Source organism: Echiichthys vipera, assembly GCF_963691815.1.
Source record: "Echiichthys vipera genome assembly, chromosome: X".
Taxonomy (NCBI): Eukaryota; Metazoa; Chordata; class Actinopteri; order Perciformes; family Trachinidae; genus Echiichthys; species Echiichthys vipera.
The window spans coordinates 14,262,876-14,282,642 of NC_139825.1; the positions used below are offsets into that span (position 1 = coordinate 14,262,876).

The 19,767-nt window shown below is 39.9% G+C and overlaps 2 protein-coding genes across 2 annotated transcripts in view; one reads left to right on the top strand and one right to left on the bottom strand.

Annotated features, from left to right (window-relative positions):
* cenpp (centromere protein P) overlaps positions 1 to 19,767 on the top strand; it is a gene marked incomplete at its 3' end in the record, with an annotated part of 124,062 nt that overhangs the window by 59,087 nt on the left and 45,208 nt on the right. The window lies entirely within an intron of this gene.
* aspn (asporin (LRR class 1)) lies at positions 5,535 to 16,976 on the bottom strand. The gene is made up of 8 exons (XM_083938987.1): positions 16,850 to 16,976; positions 11,420 to 11,671; positions 11,031 to 11,143; positions 9,586 to 9,799; positions 9,077 to 9,187; positions 8,730 to 8,823; positions 8,388 to 8,526; positions 5,535 to 6,853 (listed from the first exon to the last, which is right to left on the bottom strand). Exons 2-8 carry the CDS (start codon positions 11,652 to 11,654, stop codon positions 6,656 to 6,658), a joined length of 1,104 nt encoding a protein of 367 aa, XP_083795113.1. The 5' UTR covers positions 11,655 to 11,671; positions 16,850 to 16,976; the 3' UTR covers positions 5,535 to 6,655.

A 19,767-nucleotide genomic window follows, 5' to 3' on the forward strand; every position in this document is an offset into this window, starting at 1 on the left:
ACAATTTCTGACACTCTGGGCATTAAATGCCTAATTATCATCAAACTGTAGTTCAGCTAGACTGAGTCTCATTTTGATACAAGCCAAGTTTGAAAATAAAACCTCCTCAACTGTCAGCCTTAACTCGATTCATTATGACAAGTCAGATTGGATTATGGACTTCAGGAACGTCAGGTCTGACACTAATCTAGGTTTGAAGAACACTAAACTGTAGTAAGACTTTAAAAAGGGTTTATATTTCTCATTTTGTTTTTAGACTGCTTTGAAATATATGTGAGGCAATGGGACTATAAAAACTTTAATTTATAAAGTTGATCCTCATTGGTGCAGCTGCTGGAACCTTCACCCGATCCAGTGTTTGCTAGGTGAGGGAGGCTGAAGAGGAGGGAATGGGAGGAAAAAACAGAAGGTAGGAAAAGTGATTTGAATTTGTTGTTTTTGGATTTAAAATATTTGAACCGTAGAGAGGGACAGCTGATTTATCTCCCCCAGCTGTTAAACAGCCTTTTAAGTATATGCGTTCCTGAGAAGGCATAATAAATCCAACACACATCAGAGATTTACAGTTTCTACCCCCCCCCCCCCCCAAAAAAAAAAGAAATAAAAGAAAAAAGTGCAGAGCAACTTTGCGCCTGAAAGAACTTATTGAAGCCTGATGAGGAGGAGCTCACTAGAAGAGGGGAAAAGAGGTTAAAAAGATGAGACTGACCAACACTTCAGTGAGAATATTGCATCAACACAGTTAAGAAAAATAGCACGACAGAGGAATGACTGATGTAGATGACTTTGAGTTTCCCAAATATGATTAATATCATGAAAGGATAGTTTAGTGCTAAAATAAGTAGATTCACAGCAAAATAAATAGATCGTAATTCAAATATAGACAGTTGTAAACATTCATAACACATTCTGAATGGGTCCCAGTTTATTCCCTGTCCGGTGACGTGACGTAACGCCTTTTCAAAGTTTTATTTCAGGGTCAAAGCCTTGTATTTCTATAGTGCCGCAGTGTGGTTCCCTTTTGTTTGAACTGATCTGAGTAAAAAAAAAGAAACCGACAGAATTTTTTTTTAGCTGCTTCCCAATTAATGAAAAGGTGTCTGTCTGAAGAAAGAAGTGAAGTTCGACCATTGTTGAGCTGATCAATCTCTTTCTGGCATGGTCATCCAGTTTTGAGGGACGGCCCGATCTAGGCCAGGTCTGGGTGGATCCATATGCCTTCGACTTCTGGACAATACTCAATACAAGTTAAAGCCTTTTAAATCTTTTATAGCCTTCTCCTAACTTGTGCCAATCCACAACTTTATCCTGAGCTTTTTTGAAAGCATCTTCTCAACCATGATGAATTATTTGTGTTATCGTGCTCTGCTATGAGAGGAATCCTCAAGGAACAGCTGATTTTTTTCTGAATTTATCAAAAACACCACAGTTGATGTCAGGTGGAGGCCAATTAACTTGGTGTGTAATCTGAAGCTTGGTTATACCTGAGAATGTTTGTAATGGTTATTTTAAAGGGACTCAACAATTTTCCAACACCGCTATTCTAGTCTTTCATTTTTTTATTGATTTTCAGAAATTTTGAGGAAAAAAAAACATTTCACTTGAATGTTGTAAGGCAAAATGTGTAAATCACGCTTGAAAAAAAAATATTTTTTTATGTATTATCAAAAAACAAAAAAGTGACTATTTCAAAAGGGTATGATGACTTTCTATAGGCACTGTAAATGAGGACTGACTGCATAGTGACTGGCACTCTATGGATTGTTGGATTCTGTTTTTTGCAATGAGTATGCACAAACTGTGTCGTGCAAATTCAGGCAAAATAAGGCTGCATCTCTCTAACATGCAGAACATCCTCATATCGTTGATCATCTTATTTTTCTGACTGACTCAACCAGCTGAAAGATCTCATCTGTGCAGGATAAGATGCTGTAAGGGAGAAGTCTTTGATGAAGGACGAAGTGGAAGACGGGTTACGAGATGACAAGAATAAAGTAGAAGATAGAGATGAGTAAAACCAGAGAGTGAAGAGAGGTAAAAGCCCTAAAAATATGGACCATTTTCTTTGTGTATGCGTGTGCGCACGCGCGCGTGTGTCAGGCTCTGAGACGTGGCAGAACGAGGCCTGGCCAACTGGCAGATCTTTTCCATATGTTTCCTGGAGAAAGAGAGGGAGGCAGCTCCCCTCCACCCCACCCGCAGCACAACGAGCCTTCATTTAAAAAGACAGAGCAGACAAGAAACAAACCACCAACCAATGCGTCGTTGTACTGTACTGCTGGCTCGGCCCTCGTTTTTCTGTGGATGATAGATATCAGTTTCAGGTCAAGATGTATCTGAGAAATGCAGCTGGCAGGTGTTGGGTTTCTGTGAATCAGCGGGGAGCTGGCTGCTGTTTGACAGGGGGCCTCCCACAGAGACTGAGAGGGCAAAGAAAACACACTGCCCGTCACGTTTTCACGTTGGTTTCATCACATTCATCATTCCTGTGTGTGTGTGTGTGTGTGTGTGTGTGTGTGTGTGTGTGTGTGTGTGTGTGTTTGTGTGTGTGTGCGTGTGCGCGCGTGTGTGCTTGTTTGTGTGTGTGCGCGTGTGCGAGGCTCACTGTTTTTTTGTCAGTGAGGCAAGAATGAACTTTTTGTGTCCAGCATTTATGATCAGCATATAAAATATATAGACCCAATTTAATGGCCGCCTGAATTTAAGGGGTGAATCTTTCCCTCCCTAACTAACTCATTGTTTTACACAAGATGGCTCCTTTACGATTCAACAGAAACATCACATGAAAGAGACAGTTTGCCTTTTTTGAAGTCAGATTGCATGAGGTACTTCTCCATAGTTGGTGTATACTTTAGTAGATGGCAGTTGAAACGGCTCAGTTTGTAGAAACAGACAGGAGTACCAACAGAAAAGCTAAGACATTTACTACTTTGTATGGGAGCAGCACACGCAACAACAAAACACATTTTAGCCACCTAATAAAATCTATATATGAATCAGGATCCCCCAGTTAGAGCTGGTTAATGTGGGCCGGGAAAGGGAAGTTTGGGGTCCCCTGCTAAAGCTGCTGCCCCCGCGACCCGACCCCGGATAAGCGGTTGAAGATGAGATAAGATGAGATGAGATGAGATGAGAGAGGAACATGAATATTTTCACTGCGTTACCTTGCTTTTCAGACGACCTTTTCGTGCCAGAAACTGAAGTTGTTATCTATTTATCTATCTATCTTTAAAGCCACCAGACTCCTTTGAAAAAACAGTAATTTTTCCAGTCCACCACTGCCTCCATCAGTTAGGCCCTGTTTACATGCCATTGCTCACGGTTGAAAACGACCAACATTTTTAACAGATGTTCCTTGCGTTTAGACGGCGACAGTGTTTTTGAGGTTTAAAAATGCAAAAAAGTGAAACCAGTTTCCAGAGTGGAGATCTTAAAAATGCTTCATCGTTGCGTTTTTGTCTAAAGGGCTGAAACTAAAAAGTGTGCTCTGATCTGCTCGCGCTGGCTCTCATTGTATACGTGTTTATAACAACAAACATGTCGGACAATTTCCATCAGTTGGACGTTCAAGTTGCCTGGGTTGGAGGCTGCAGATCCCGGTCCCACTCTATGGCTTCCTGCTTCTCCGCAAGGCTATGGAAGGAGGCATGGACACCAATCAAAGATGGCGGCGCTTTGGGGGTATGACACATGTGCAGTAAATTTGGTCTGCAATTGCCATGCGGCTCAATAGGTGGCGCACTATCATAGAAAGAGAAGAAGAATCGGCCCAAGTACACCCAAATAGCATCTGAGCGGAAACCATCAACCATCTGCTGGAACCCTCAAACAGTGCAACTCAAGTTCCACTGCAACTGCGTCATACCCCAAAAGCGCAGCCATCTTTGATTGGTGTCCATGTCTTCTTCCAAAGCCTTGCTTCTTTGCTACTAGGGTAGAAGTAAAAGGAATAAAAAAGTAAGAATGCAAGGCAACTTTTGGGTTTCCTGTCCTGATCGTCTCGGTATAAAGTAGTGTAGTTTACACGTTGACCATGGATAAGTACCTCATTCAACCACACTTCAAAAAGATCCAAACTGTAGCGGTAGTAATGATACATCATACAGCTCACAGAGAATTGTCACCAACTCAGTTGTTCCAGTCAGCTCTCAGCATCTCTCCTTAATGTTTTGGTTTGACACTTGACTGTTTTGGTTCATTCTCTGCGCTATTATGATAATACATCCATGATGTGTTGACAGCTTGTAATGACTCCATCTTTACAAATGCGTCTTTGTTTGACATTGTTCAAGCCTGCACCATTTATTGTAAGTTTAAGTGGAGATTACAAATTTTCCTGAATTACCAAATCTGTCAGGCTGAATTTTGGGGAAATGGGAATAAAATGAGGTGTAAGACAGCCAAAGTATTTTCATGTGATGAAATGCAGCAGGCAGCTGAATAGTCACTGTAGGTATTGTATCGTTACAATATTGAAATGTTGTAGCATTTACAAGACCTCACATACTTTCACTATTTGCTCAATAAGTCTGGCAACTAGAGTAAAGTATTCCTTCTTTCAGTCGACAGACATAGGAAAGGATAGAAAAACCATGGTAAAATTTAGTCAAGGCTTCCCTGTTTCTCCCAGGAAGCCACAGTTTCTCAACAATATATATATACTTGAAATCTGAACTAGTCACTGCCTGGGTGTCTTCATTCTTCTGGATCATTCTCCAGGAGAACTCTCTGCAACTCCTTAGTGTGCAGTGACATCTGCTGGTTGGTTCAGGAACTACTCAACTGGTCTCTATCAGCCTGCTACCAAGAAAACCACCTCTGGTCACAGGAACGACACTTAGCTGGAGCGAGAACTCTCTTTTCCTGGGTCTGAAGTGATCACTAGAGAAAAGACACTGGCACAATGTATTGTATTTCATAAATAACTAAACAAGGTAATCTCAAGGACAGCAGTTCCTCTACAACAGGTTCAAAGTGGTTATCAAGAATAAACAATGTTTAGAATTAATGCTGGAATATAAGTTGATTACTTGAATAATGAATAATAAGTTGTTTGTCAATCATTTTGACTATTAATTATTGGGCTGACAGGACACGGTATTTGAGGATGTAATGAGAACTTTTCATTTTTCACTTTTTTGACTAACACTAAACAACTATTAAATTGATGGCTTTTGTTTATAACAATTAATCCGAAAAACCGTTTGTTGCAGCGCCTCGAGGAAACCACATATGACTCTAATTGGTTTTAGATTTTAAATTATTTGAAAACTATGTAGAGTTAATTATTTCTAATCTTCAGTACAGTAATCAACGTTTTCTATTTTTTCACAAACCGGTAGCTGGCCTATTGAAATTTACAGATGCTTTATGTTAGTCAAGCGTTGTCTTATTTTATGTATTCATGTAGCCTGAAATCACAAGTTTCTCCAAGAGAACAAGAGGATATGACAATAATAGCTTAAATTACTAAATCAAATGTTAACTTTCCACCTCAAACTCACTTTCATTTCAGCAAAAAGTAACAACATAAATGGGGATGGGTTCCAGGTTTATTTAAAGACATACTAAATAAATATAGCACCATTTCAGAGGAGAGAGCAATGGAGGGACAATTTTGGAAGGAAGATGCTCCTGGACATTACAGGGTAGAAATTACATTACCTGCTTATAATTTCAATAATAACTGTAGCTTTCTTGGTTGATATAGTTCATTAAAACAAAGTGATCTTTTGGGTATACAAATGTATATTCAGCTGCTGATAAAGACAACCCAGACATGCAGCGAGTTAACAAAAAACATCCATATAAAGACAGACATGGGGCTTCAAAGTGACTTAATGCACTAAATAATGCCAGGTTCATTCATTGACTGTACAGACTTCAGCTGGAAGGACAATATTTTTTAATTAAAAGGGATTTTAAAGCTCCTGCTATGCTACAGCTCTGGCCTATTGTGACTTTTTTATAATGATTACTATGTCTCAGCTTAAAAACAGGCATGAATATGATATGTAAGGAAATAGAAAAAGAGGGAAAAGCATTTTATTTGTTGAAGAAACATGTTTCCAGTATAATTAAAAAATTGCCTTCTTATTTAACTAGAAAGAAAGGAACTTAAAAGATCTCTTTTGTTAAAAAGGCATCACAATGTAATATGACTCCAATCAGTTCATTTGGTGGGGTTACTCAAAAAGTGACCAGAGGGAGGCGCTTTATTCCTGGGGAAATTTACATAGTAAAAGCTGAGGGACAAAAGCTTAGGCTCACCTCACAGAATGTACCTAACAAAGGAAAGCAGGACACGTGTGTGAAATTTCATTATAATATTAAAGGTATTATGCCCTCCCTCTGTATATCATTTGTAGCTGATGGAAACATTTTCTTAGTGTTATGATTTAAGTGTTTTTGTTTTTTTTTCCCTGACCCTGAACTTTTATGTGTAAATCGCATCAGCATTCAACATGTACTACACTTTCTAATATACTTCAATATAATGAAATTGCTTTCATTTCCTAAACAACTAACACTTTAAGAATCCAGTTTCGTCTTGTTTTATCTATCAGAATTATCTCCAGCTCCTTCCTTTATACTGTAACAAGGATATTTTTAGTTCTTCACTCTTCAGCTGTCTGGAACACATCCTTTTCACCTCCTACTTTCTGAAGTTTCCGAGCTGAACGCCCCTCCGTCCGGTCACACAGCGAAAGGTGGCCGGCTGGATGTCCCAGTATTTAACAGGATTGGCAAACAGACTGATGCCTGTGTACAGGTTCTTCTTGACACTGGGCCTGATTGGACAGAAGTCGTTGACTCCCACACTGCTGATTTTGTTGCCATGGAGGTAAATAACCTAAATAGACAGAGAGGATATGTTTTGAATCAGTTATTTTTTCTGCTTTGTCAAATGTCCTATTGTGGCTTAACCGCTACTTGGAAATACAAGATCACAACCTTTAGACCAGTCTGAGTTGATCATTTTAGAAGAAGAAGAAGAAGAAGAAGAATTCCTTTATTTGTCCCGCAATGGGGAAATTCAATTTTCACTCTATTATTATTATTCATGTTACACACGTACAGGCCCGAAATACATACACACATGCACAGACAGGACCTATACACATGCAATTAATGGAGAGATGTTAGAGCGAGGGGGCTGCCAATGACTGGCGCCCTAAGCAGTTGGGGGTTTGGTGCATTGCTCAACAGCACCTCGGCAGTGCCCAGGAGATGAACTGGCACCTCTCCAGCCACCAGTCCACGCTCCATTCATGGTCCACACAGGGACTCGAACCAGGTTCCCAGCCAAGTCACCTATGGACTGAGCTACTGCCCCTTTAATGCTCCAGGTTGCTGAGCTGCAGGAAACTCAAGTATTTTAGATGCCTGAAAAGTTGGAGCTGCAATGATTAATCAGTTAGTGGTCAACTACTAACTAAATTGCCAACCATTTTGGTAATCAATTAATAATTGTGAGTACTTCTTTTAAAGAAAGAAAATGTCCAAATTCTCTAATGGTAGCTTCTTAAATGTGAATATCTTCTGAATAAATAATATATAAACAAGACATTTGTGGATGTCATATTGGACTTCATCCACATTTTCACCATTTTTACACATTTTATTCACCAAACTACTAATTGAATAATCAATAATGAAAAAAGTCCTTAGTTTCAGCCCCAGCATATTGTATTATAAGTCCTAACTTTACTGTTTCCCTTCATTCCTTCTGTGACAACAAAATAGTATAAGTTGTAAATCAAGTATTAACTACCCTATATTCAACATCTACTAAAGCTACACTGAGATTTGGGGAAAGGCAAAAGTTTATGTGTCTTGTGAGGGTAAGATGGAGCCTGAGATCAACATGTAGACTGGTGCAGTATTTGCAGTAATTCAGGCACTGTCCCAGACTTACAGTTGATTTATGTTCCAACCCTTCTCTATGATGAATTTAGGTTGCGACCTAAAAAAATAAATGATGGATGCAAATAGCCGAAATGAGATTTCTTTGCAGGGTGTCTGGGCTCAGACATTTTGATAGAGCTTTGAGTAAAACAGCTGCTGTTTTGCATTAAGAGGAGCCACTTGAGGTGCTTCAGTCATGTGATCTGGATTTCTTCCAGTTTTTTGGACATGTACATGGGAACCTCAGGATACTCTGGGATGAGCTGGAGAACAGAACAGCAGGAGTTCTACTTCATTAAGCCTTCTGCCACTGTAGCTTTTGAAGTTCTAATTTCTGTCTCTATGCGCCCATTACAGAGAGAGGTCCAAGTCGTGTTTAGCGTAGCTGTGCATGAAGAGAAAACATACCTTTCTAGCTTTCTGATTTTTGTGATGAGCACTTTAGTCTACAGATACTGATCAAAGTGTCTGTATCTCACCTGGAGGTAGCGCAGGGAGCTGAGACTTGGTGGGACCTTTTTCAGACGGTTGTTATCCAGGTGGATCTCACGGATGTTTGGGGTGCTGGCAAAGCTGCCATTTTCTACAGACTTGATCTGGTTAAAACCAAGTCCTAGCCTGCAAAATTGTAAAAGATAGTAGGTGAAGTATCACCACTTTTGAGTAAAAATCAACTGTGCAAGTGCCAAAAAACAGATTTCCACATCAAATTAACAAAGATACCTATATTTAAATATTTAAAAGTCAGATTTGATCAACAGCATGCACATAATGTTGTCTTATTGGAAAAGGTCAGTTTTTAGGTTGAAATGTGTCTTCACCTCTTCAGGTTTTTATATCTGATGAAGTCTTCTATCTCCACCTTGGAGATCTTGTTGTAGTCCAGGCTCAGCTCTGTGATGGAGGACGGGAGGTCTGGGAGATAAAAAAAAAACACACCAAACATAACCAGTGTAATGGGTAGATAAAGCATTCTTTACGTCATTACTTGCTTTTAAAAGTGCTTGTTTAATAATGACTGGAAAAATAAAAATAAAAGTGTCAAATTAAAAGACATTATCATTGTTTATGCATCAGTTAGTTGTACACTTCAGCTCCAGTGTAGCAATACTCTAGGTGGGTGATTGGAGGAGAGAATCAGAATAACATGAGGTGAGGGATTTTCTACCTTTTGGTACAGCAGTTAGTTTGGCCTCTGCTAAACCAATGTACACCGTCGACAATTCGTTAAAAGCTCCCAGCGCAATCCCATTGTTGGCCAAAGGGTTGGCGCCCAGTTCTGTTGGGACAAACATAAAACATCTGGTTTAATTGTTAATGATCTGGCGGGAAAATTCTGCTTCATCATGAATCATACGCAAGTTTAAGGCATTGATAGCATTGGGTGAATTGTACCATGTAAGATTTAATATGACACATAAAAATGATTGATTAATCCCCTGATTACAGCAGAGAACATAAATCAGTTTGAGAACTTGCTGGACAAGTCTGCAGTTCACCATTCAAACCAATTTCTACGGGTCAGCAGTGTATTCATTGTCTCTCTGTAGTGAAAGCATTGCTTTGAAAGTAACTGCTTCAGTTTGGGTTAAATAAAAACCTGTAGACTTCTTCCTTGGCAAAGGACTAGACGTGATTATTGCTAGTCTGATACCAGAGGCAGGAACCTGGTCTTACCGAGCACATGTAATTTCCTCAGGCCTTTGAACGCATCCTTCTGGATTTTGTTGATCTTGTTTTCATGGAAGCGGAGCTCAATGACGTTCGGAGGCAGGTTTGCAGGGATCTCAGTCAGCAGGTTGTAGGAGAGATACAGCAATCTGAGATGGTCCATGTTTCTGAAGGCCTTGGGGTGAATCTTGGTGATCTTGTTGTTAATCAGAAACAGGCCCTGATGTGGGAGAAAGGAGTTGAAATGAAAAAAAAATCGGCAGGTGTTGGAATATTCAAACTACAGTTTCCAAGTTCAAGAATGAACTTTCGCTCTCAACATTCTACCTGTGCATTGCAAGATAGAGAATATGAACGGTTTATTTGAAATTTTTAACAAGAAAATGCCTTGATGTGGTTTATTCTCAGCTGGGGAAACATCAGCTTGATCAAAGACAGACCCTCTGTTGGTGCCTCTACTCCTCAACTGAGAGAGGGACTGTAATCACATATGGCTGCTTTGGCCTGATATTATAGAGCCGTTTCTTCTCATCTGGTAACTTTAAAAGCCACAAGATTTTGTCATTCACTTGTATCTTGAGTCTGAATGTAAACCATTTAAAGTTCTGAAAATAATTGAAGCATTTTCTGGATCAGTCATCGGTTAAACTCTGTATCTTGCGTCTATGTAAAAATGCTGTTTCTGTTTGTGAGACGTCTGCTGATGATGGGTGCTGATAAAACAACATTATTTGAATTCATTATAATAATTGGGGTTCTTATCTTCTACAATTCTGAATCCATTCACATATTCTTAAAATAGATGTTTATTCATTGCTAATAACAGTATGTTGGTGTAAGGAAAACAAATATGTGTAGCCACTTTAAATGCTGCATTACACTTTAAGTCTAATTTCTTCCTGAAAACTGCTGCTGCTGCTGCTGCTCTGCTAACATGCTACTTTCCCTATGCAGGCTGTGTAGACACTAAACAGCAACCTCTGGAGTTTAGAAATGAAGCCTGCAAAAAAAATGCAGTTCCTGAAATGGCCACTTTCAGCATGTTCACAGGCTTGTGCAAAAAACTGTTTTGGTCTGTATAGCTAATTTCTTCCTTCATGACAACTCTGTACAGGCGATTTTATATAACTCACTGGTGTGTATATACAGTTTAAAAACATGAACTGTGAAAAAAAACAGTAAAAAACCACTTTGTTTGTTCAGTACAGCGGGTTGTTTTAAAGATCAGGGCAACAATTAACCCTCCTTATTATCCCATAGATTTTATCATAACTTCAAGTTAAGACTGATACAGTAATTTAACATGTCTGATTCAGGCGTGTGCAGGAGATGTGACTGGAATCGGATTCTTTACTTCTTTAACCGCAGCGAGGCCTGTTGTTTATGTCTGTTTAGTGTTAATAGAAAGGGGTTGTGGTGCAGAGTAAACCAGCTCTGAAGCTTTCTCTTACATGAAGCTTATGAAGTCCTTTAAAGTCGTTCTCCTTGATCTCAGTGATATCGTTGTTTTGGAGGTCGAGTATCACAGTGTCTTCAGGAATCTTCTCAGGAACAGCGATCTGACCTATTGACAGAAACACGAATGCTCGATTGAAAGACCAGAGTTGGAACAAAAGGGGGGGGGGGGGGGGGTATACATACAGGTAAAGAAGTTGTTGTGGTTTTGTGGAGTTCACATTTTCTTTAATGCAAAATACACCAGATGTAAACTGATAACCTTAAATGGTGAACTTAAAATATAGTTTATAAATAGATAAAAGATAAAGCAATACCCATGAATGTAGCTGGGGTCTTTCAACACACTGTTTACGTAAACATGTGGATCCAGATGTGTTCTCACCCATGTCGGAGCACTGCACCACTCTGGGTGAGCAATGGCAGCCAGACGGACAGTTATCATCATCATAATCGTCGTCGTCATCATCATCATTTTCATTGTCGTCGTCGTCGTCATCATCATCGCTCGGGTCAGCCATCATGAGGTCATAGCTTCTCATGAAGTCCATGACATTGATTGGCTCGTAGGGTCTGGCGTTGCCTAGCGCCAGCAGACAAAGCAGGAGGAAGACCCTCATGGTTTCTGTTAGAAGAGCTGTGGGAAAAGAAGGTTAGGGTCGCTCTTAAACCTGTAGTTTAATTAATGACCAACCTGTTGTTGTGTTTTTACAGGTGAAGATTTCCATTGTCACTAGCTGTCACATATGATGGCACTTATCGCTCTAATCTTTCTCAGGATGGTTTTGAAATGCATTCAGGAAACCACATATTCATGCAATGTTTAAAAAGAGACGTTTTCAGAGAAGAGTTTCACAGCATCTGTTGTTTTTATCCGTTTAAACAACTTCAATGAAAAGTTTAAAAAGGTCTTCAGAGGTTCAAAATGTAGCAGCAAAACAATAGGCTCCAACCTGACCTGACTAGATTAAATATAATGTATGGCCCAAGCCAGATTTGAGTCTCAGGTTGATACTAGGAGCCCAGGAGACCTGAGAAGCCCTCTTTATTGTCTACGCACTAACTCACAGTGCCATTTAAATGCAGTTTTACAGGAATACCTGGTCAAGGCAAGACTCCTTGACGGGGTCACAAAAGACACCCTAAGTAATCACAAGGGACTTAAAATATTGGAAAAAAGGACAGTTGTGCTACACACAAAAGACTTTCCCCCTGGTTTTTGCTTTAAATACTAGATGAATTACCTCTACTGGCCTCTGAAAAGTACATAAAATCCATCACCAGGTTTGTGTGTAAAGTCCTTCCAAAGTAACTACTTTCAGAATAGTGATTTATTTCGTAAATGTCTTGGCCAGTTAAAGCTAGGGTATACGATTTAGAATATTAGTAATTATTATTAACATCGTTAACATTGCAATTATGGTCCTGTAGTCCGATCTACACAAAATAAATAGCAAAAAGAACCAAAAAAATCCATTCAGTCCATCTCAACCGTAGGCCTGAATAGAAATTGACCAAAAAGAGCCAATCGTTCCGAAATGAATGCTCCAGAGGCTCGTACCCTCCATCCAATCTTCTCATCTCCCCTCGTCTCACCTCGTCTCACCTCGTCTCACCTGCTCCGTGTCATCCCGCCTCGTCCCCTCCCACTCCCACTCCCTCTCTGTAAACTCAGCTAGCGATTAGCTTAGCAGCTCAGCTACCGGAAGATTCCTTTGACCGGTGGAGAAGGCTACACCAGGATTTGGGACTGAAAAAAGATGCTGAGACAGCAGACTTAAAACACTCGATTTATTAGGGTAGATAACATAAATAGCCTCAATTAGTCTGTGCCAATACTGTCTTAAGACTGTGAACGTTCCCCGTCTGATAAACGGCTATGTCAACACATGGTAGCATACGTTAGCCATGTGTTTTTAGCCAGCCGGCTTCTTGCTCTGTGTGTCGTTAGGACAAAAAGGAGGGGGGGATACGAGCTCGGAGGGAAGAATCATGGAATACTGAGGGGAGGAGTTTGTGTGTGTGTGTGTGTGTGTGTGTGTGTGTGTGTGTGTGTGTGTGTGTGTGTGTACGTGAGTGGGGGGTTTTCCCCCTAGTATCTACAGCAAGGTCCGTTCTCTTAACTCGATCCAATCGTACTCGCCAATGGGAGTCGCCATCTTGTCAGACTTTGACCCCGCCTCATTTTCCTCTTACCAAAAAAGGGCACTGATGTGACATTTGGGGGGAGGGAGATACGTCCATCTGGCTGACCAGATAAAATAAAAACTAGCCTGGTACAAAAACATTCAGCCCCCTCAGTGTTGTAATGGAGATATGACCTAGCTCGGAGGGAAGAATCATGGAATACTGAGGGGAGGAGTTTGTGTGTGTGTGTGTGTGTGTGTGTGTGTGTGTGTGTGTGTGTGTGTGTGTACGTGAGTGGGGGGTTTTCCCCCTAGTATCTACAGCAAGGTCCGTTCTCTTAACTCGATCCAATCGTACTCGCCAATGGGAGTCGCCATCTTGTCAGACTTTGACCCCGCCTCATTTTCCTCTTACCAAAAAAGGGCACTGATGTGACATTTGGGGGGAGGGAGATACGTCCATCTGGCTGACCAGATAAAATAAAAACTAGCCTGGTACAAAAACATTCAGCCCCCTCAGTGTTGTAATGGAGATATGACCTAGCTCGGAGGGAAGAATCATGGAATACTGAGGGGAGGAGTGTGTGTGTGTGTGTGTGTGTGTGTGTGTGTGTGTGTGTGTGTGTGTGTGTGTGTACGTGAGTGGGGGGTTTTCCCCCTAGTATCTACAGCAAGGTCCGTTCTCTTAACTCGATCCAATCGTACTCGCCAATGGGAGTCGCCATCTTGTCAGACTTTGACCCCGCCTCATTTTCCTCTTACCAAAAAAGGGCACTGATGTGACATTTGGGGGGAGGGAGATACGTCCATCTGGCTGACCAGATAAAATAAAAACTAGCCTGGTACAAAAACATTCAGCCCCCTCAGTGTTGTAATGGAGATATGACCTAAACATAAATAGACTTAAATAGTTTTAATTATGCTGTGAAAACGGCCTGTTTAACATGGGGGTCAAAGAAAAGTTGCTGCTGTTTTATGAAGCCTGCCCCTAGTGGACACTCGGAGAACTGCAGTTTTTGGCACTTCCTTATTGTATCAACCAGGAAGACACTGTTGTTGGGGCTTGGTAGACACACATCACCATCTCACCTCCTCCTAGCGCATGTAAGCTCATTGTAGTGCTTACAGGAATGAGACCTAAGCTGTTTTACTCTTAATACAACTCACTCCTTCTCTGTACTTTTTATGTCTTTCCTATTATTTCACCTCTTCATTCTCCTTCAGCTGCTCCTTCGGATAAAGTTAAGGCAGCAATGCTATTCAGCTCCCAGCTGCTCTTAAAGCAGCTCAGCATCAGCTGCTCAACAACCCCACTGCAAATTCTGCAGAATCTAGCATTCTCTATTATTATTGATGCACTAACATGTAAGTACTTTAATGTTGTATTTAGTTGAGGTGGAGATTATTTCGATTACTTTGTATATTTTGGGGCAGTTAAATCTATAATAATGTACTATATTTAAGAAACTGATCACATGTTTGTAAAACTGTAAAAATGTAAAATTGTAATCCGGAAAGTAACCAGTAACTATACCTGCCAAATAAAAATAGTGATGTAAGAAGTGCAATATAAATAAAGTAGCATAGCGGTACAAGTACTTTTAAACTGTACTTTAATAAATGTACTTAGTTGCATTCCACTTTCGAGGTTAGGCACTGACCTTGAGTGGTTAAGGTCAGGATAGCCCATTGGTTAGGGGATAGGACCTGAACAAATCGTGTTCTGGTACCAAGCACAAGCTTAAACTCCTGGCCAATCCTAGAGCTTTAATAGAAGTGCGCAGGGCGGGTCTTGCCAAGAATTGGTTCTTAATAACACCTTCACCACTAGTGGTTACCATGATAACACAATACAAGCATATCCACTACAGTCAGTTGTTAGAGAGGAGTTAGTAGACAGTGTTGAGTGTTGGAGCCATGCTGTATAAAAGTGTATTAACCGTTATCCTCCATAGTGCTTATGTCCCCTCAGATGTTGTTTAGTGATCCAGTCGAGTTTTATTTTCATAGCCTTCAAGTTTGCCTGATTTAGGAATGTACTTTGTTATAACAGTACATGGTGAAAGGACTTGCAGAGTGATCAGTTTCAGTAAGTGCTGCTGTTTTTTCTATCAGTTTCCATGAAGCTCTGAAAACCTCTACTGGAAATTAGTTCTTGCAGCCAATATAAATGTTTCTCCAGCTCTCACCTATTCAGCATCTGTGGCGATTCACAAAATGATTTATATATCTTCCTCTATTACACATTCACACAGCTAGCAGAGAGAGGCCGAGGTCGTCTTGTTGCATACTTCTAGTAATCTTGATGGATTCTGAACCCTTCAGTTGAGCAGTCAAGTCTGCCCACAAATATGTGGTGGTGGTCGAGCATGCTGCTGCGACAGCAAATACCGCTCAGCATAGACCCTTCCTCTGCTCCAAGACTGTCTTTTGTTCCACATGTGCACACTTCGCACAAAATAGGCTATTTTCTTCATGTGCGTTTTTTGCAGCATGGTGGGTTTTTTTACTTAAGCATCTTGGCAGGGAGTTGGTAAAATGCTGTGATAATTATCGTGTTTATTGTTTTTAAGCCTTGAAAACTGATCCAATAAATCTGACTTCACTCCAGTCAGACTGTTGAAGGTAAAGTGATTTGGTTTACAATCTGAATATACTTAGCTTTCTCTCATTTGTATTTCATAAAACATCCAAACCAGAGGGTCGTCACCAGCTTTTATCCCCATCCCCTTGATCCCTGCTGCCTCCATCGGGACTCACATACAGTCTGTCCCTAACACTGATGGCTGCAACTTATTTTCATGATAAAATAATAATAATCAGTTATGGTTACGTCTATAAAATGTTAGAAAATAGTGTAAAAATTCCATCCCACTTAAACAGAGCTTTAGATGACAGGTCTTGTTTATGTCTGACCAACAGTTAAGAATTGTATAAAGCAGAGAGAAACAGTCAATCCTTCCGGGAAACTAGAACCAGGGAGTATTTGGCTTGCTGACACATGCTGCTTTTAAAATATGTATTTTTTATAATTGATGATTACTGCTAGCTAATTTTCTGTGGATCAATTGAATGCATTAATTATTGTATCATTCTTCATACTATTGTAAGATCTGTCTGCTTGGATTTCCCTCATGTGTTTGTATTTAAAATCTGATATGAACTTTTCCATTAAAAAATGCATTTTTTTCAAATGAGATCCACTTGGACAACTTAGACTTCAGGCAAGTAACACATGAAAGACCACATCATTCAATATTAAACACATTATAAATCATCTGCTCTTCATAATTTGCCCATTATGTAGTTCACAGACTCAGATTCCCACTGAAGAACATTCCTGTAAATTCATCTTGTTGTTCTCTAAAACTTGCAAGCAAATCAAAGTCACTCACAAATAAATACATTTGAAATCCTTTCTCTTAAACTACATCATTTTTTTTCTCCAATATAGATCCAGAGCAGCTGCTAAATGAACATTTCAAACTTAAATGTGCAGCCTAGTCCTTTGGCTCCTCTGAAATGCCTCCACTACCTTTAAGGGGTTCAGCAGTCTTTTAAACTGACTCAAACACCTTTAGAAAGTCTGCATTCTCTGACAATAAAGCATGGCAAGATGACAAATTAAAAGCTTAAAACAATAAGGCACTTTTGTCTTATTTTGTTAATAAGTCCAGAGTGAGTCCTACCTCGGCCGTCAGGTGTGTTTGTGTCCTGGTTTAAACCCCACGCTGTGAGCAGAGCAGCAACAGGGTCCAGCTGGAAGGCTGAGGGTTGGATCCTCAGTCAATACATTCCCAGTGAACGGAGAACAGCATCACCCTCTCTCACCAGAAAAAAAAAACTGCCCTCAGAACACCCCCACCAACGGAAAACCACTACTGTTAGGGTGAGAGGTTCAGTTTCAGTCAAGAGCTGTTGACTCTCTCAGTGATCAAATCATTAGTACGTTTCTGGGACTTAATTTAAAAAGGCATTGTTAGGACCTTAGTCATGTGCTTTTCTTCAGGGGTTTTAGACTCCTGAATGGTAAAGTATTTTATATAGAACATACTGGTAGATCTGTCACATCCCCTCCCTCCCCGGCTGCCACATTATATATTTCACATCAACATGAATGGTTCCTACACTAAGGCCTGTTGCCGCTGGGTTAAACAAGGATAGTGGGACTGTACAGCTGCTGTAGCTGTTTGGGTTTTCTCAGTGAGACATCAGTCTGCATGGAGGTGAGCCAGTCCTGCCATGGATTTTTAGGATGATGCCATCGTCTGGCTGCTGCATAGCAACTGACTTCCTCAAAGAGCCGAGGCTGCCATATTGACCTACAGTGCGTTTCAATAAGCATCTGTAAAGTGATCGGCAGGAGGAGAATGTTTCAGATAGAAGATATAACTTGACTTGTTTCCTTTAAATCAAATATGATGAGTGTCACAATGCAGTTGGTAGCAGATATTTCCTGGGAAATCATGTGTTCCAGGTAACTCAGGGCTACTGAGTTTTTGTCTTTTCATTGGCTAAGTACCAAAAAGAATCTTTATAACTGACTGGAATACATCTGGGTGTATCAGGTGTTTTTGCTTAGCATGCTTGAGCCTGTCCTTTGTTATTATTATTATTATTATTTTATTTTTTTACTATTATTAGATAAAGAAAAACTCTGTCCACATTTCCAGAGAATAAAATGTAGCTCACTTTAAAGGGGAACTTATGTATTTTTCTTCATATATTTCTGTGTCAGTGAGTGTTTTTAAATGTGTCAGTATTGAGTAGAGCTGCAGTCAGGCTGCTCTGAACCAGTTATACCTGCACACCGACAATATCCATCCACTAAAAGTCTTAGTTTTTACTCTGACAGGCTCAGACTGTTATCAAAAGTGTCTGACTGGTTTATGGAAAGATGGAGTAGTTTCCGTTCTCTTGCCATGCCTTGGTGTAGCTTCTGATGCAGGTCAACACAGTCACTTTAGCTAGTAGCATTAGCTTTGCATTAGCAATTGTGTCCACTCTTGGAGCAGCATGTTTCTGTAGTCGAACCAGATTAATCAGATCTTGCGCCAACGCGTGCAGCTGGTAATCAAAGTGTTTTAGCGCTGAGCACACACGCACTGAGAGCTGTTCAGCTAAAAAATTTTGTTAAAATGATTGTGTTGTTGGAATGATGTTTATGCAATTTATTTGTAATCAAAAACTGATACAGGGGGATGAAAGAGTGATAATAGTGTGATAGAAAGTTCTAGCGTGATAAGAAGTCCTAGTGAATGCTTCATAAGCAGACTATGATAAGTAATTAAGTGTATTTTTCAGTGCGCTCGCACTATGGGTCAAGACTGTATGATCAATATGATAGTACCGGCAAGAAATAAAAACTTCTTTCACCCCTGCGTAGCAGTAGATCTTAATGGTTAGCAGGAAAGTGTGATGAACCAGTCCCTTTTATACAAACATCATCATGCAGATATATTATCTGCTACAACACTTTCTTAAAACAATCTTTCCAGAAGGAGGGAGAATAGAAGACTTTATGACAATCCAGTGTCTCATTTTTATACAAAGTCCATTTTCCCATGCATTGCATAACTGTAGGGAAATGTTCTGGTAATGTTGGTCTTATGTTTAACTAAGCAAGCCAAATAACTCGTACACAAAAGCCTATAGCAATCTGACTTGTTACATGTCAGGTATACTTCCATCACAGTTCAAATAGTGTCACATTAACATTAAGCTACAGCAGCGCAAATTGAAAAAGACAGAAAACAATCAAATGACCATATTTATTAAGAGCACTCATATACATAAGGTGCTGGAACAGTTTGTCAATGAATGGATTTCTTTGCTTCTATAATTTGAAAGAGTCAAAGAGAGGGATATTGTATTGTTGATGAGACATAACCAGCGACTCTAGGAACTTTTGATGGATGCTTTCACTATATTCTGACATGAAGATAAAGTGAATATTTGAGTCATCAAAGAAAATATCGACAAATGAATTGATGATGAAAACAATTGTTTTTTGCAGCCCAAAATGAATGTATCACTCAATTGTCATGTCTTACGCACCAACAAATAATGAAAAACAACTGTGGTCTTCCTTCTCTGTATTTTCAATTTTTATTCATGCCAACTGTGTGGGTGAAACTATGAATATCAAGCAAGGTTTCACAAACATCATGTGCAAATGGGAATTCAATGTGAGCCCCAGCTTAGTTGTAGCCCAGTTGTACCACAACATGTTTGTGTGCTAAAAGACATTAAAAAAGACCACATAATTCATTAATATGTATGATGAAATTGATGAAAAAAAGCATTACTGGATTCACTCTGAAGAATGGATGTAATAGAAATATGTTTTTTAAAACATCACTGATGCAGTCTGCAAACACTTCTTTTTTGAACAGTGACTGTTCTGTGGATCTTTCTGTAATGATCTTGTCAAGTCAGAAAGCTGTGAGGAACCATTGAGTAACAGATACCCATGTCTGAACAAAAAGATATTATCGATTAACAGCCCCAATGAAGGCTTATTCTGACACACTGGGAGTAACTAGCATTATCTCACTGCCCAGGCAACTAACAAAAGTCCAAAATACTAAATGACTGTTAAGACAGA

Coding starts and splice junctions, on each gene's coding strand:
- aspn (XM_083938987.1), bottom strand. CDS start 11,654: ATGAGGGTCTTCCTCCTGCTTTGTCTGCTGGCGCTAGGCAACGCCAGA. Junction 8,824..9,076: donor ACTAACTGCTGTACCAAAAG/GTAGAAAATCCC, acceptor TTTATCTCCCAG/ACCTCCCGTCCTCCATCACA. Junction 6,854..8,387: donor GCTCCCTGCGCTACCTCCAG/GTGAGATACAGA, acceptor CTGTCTATTTAG/GTTATTTACCTCCATGGCAA.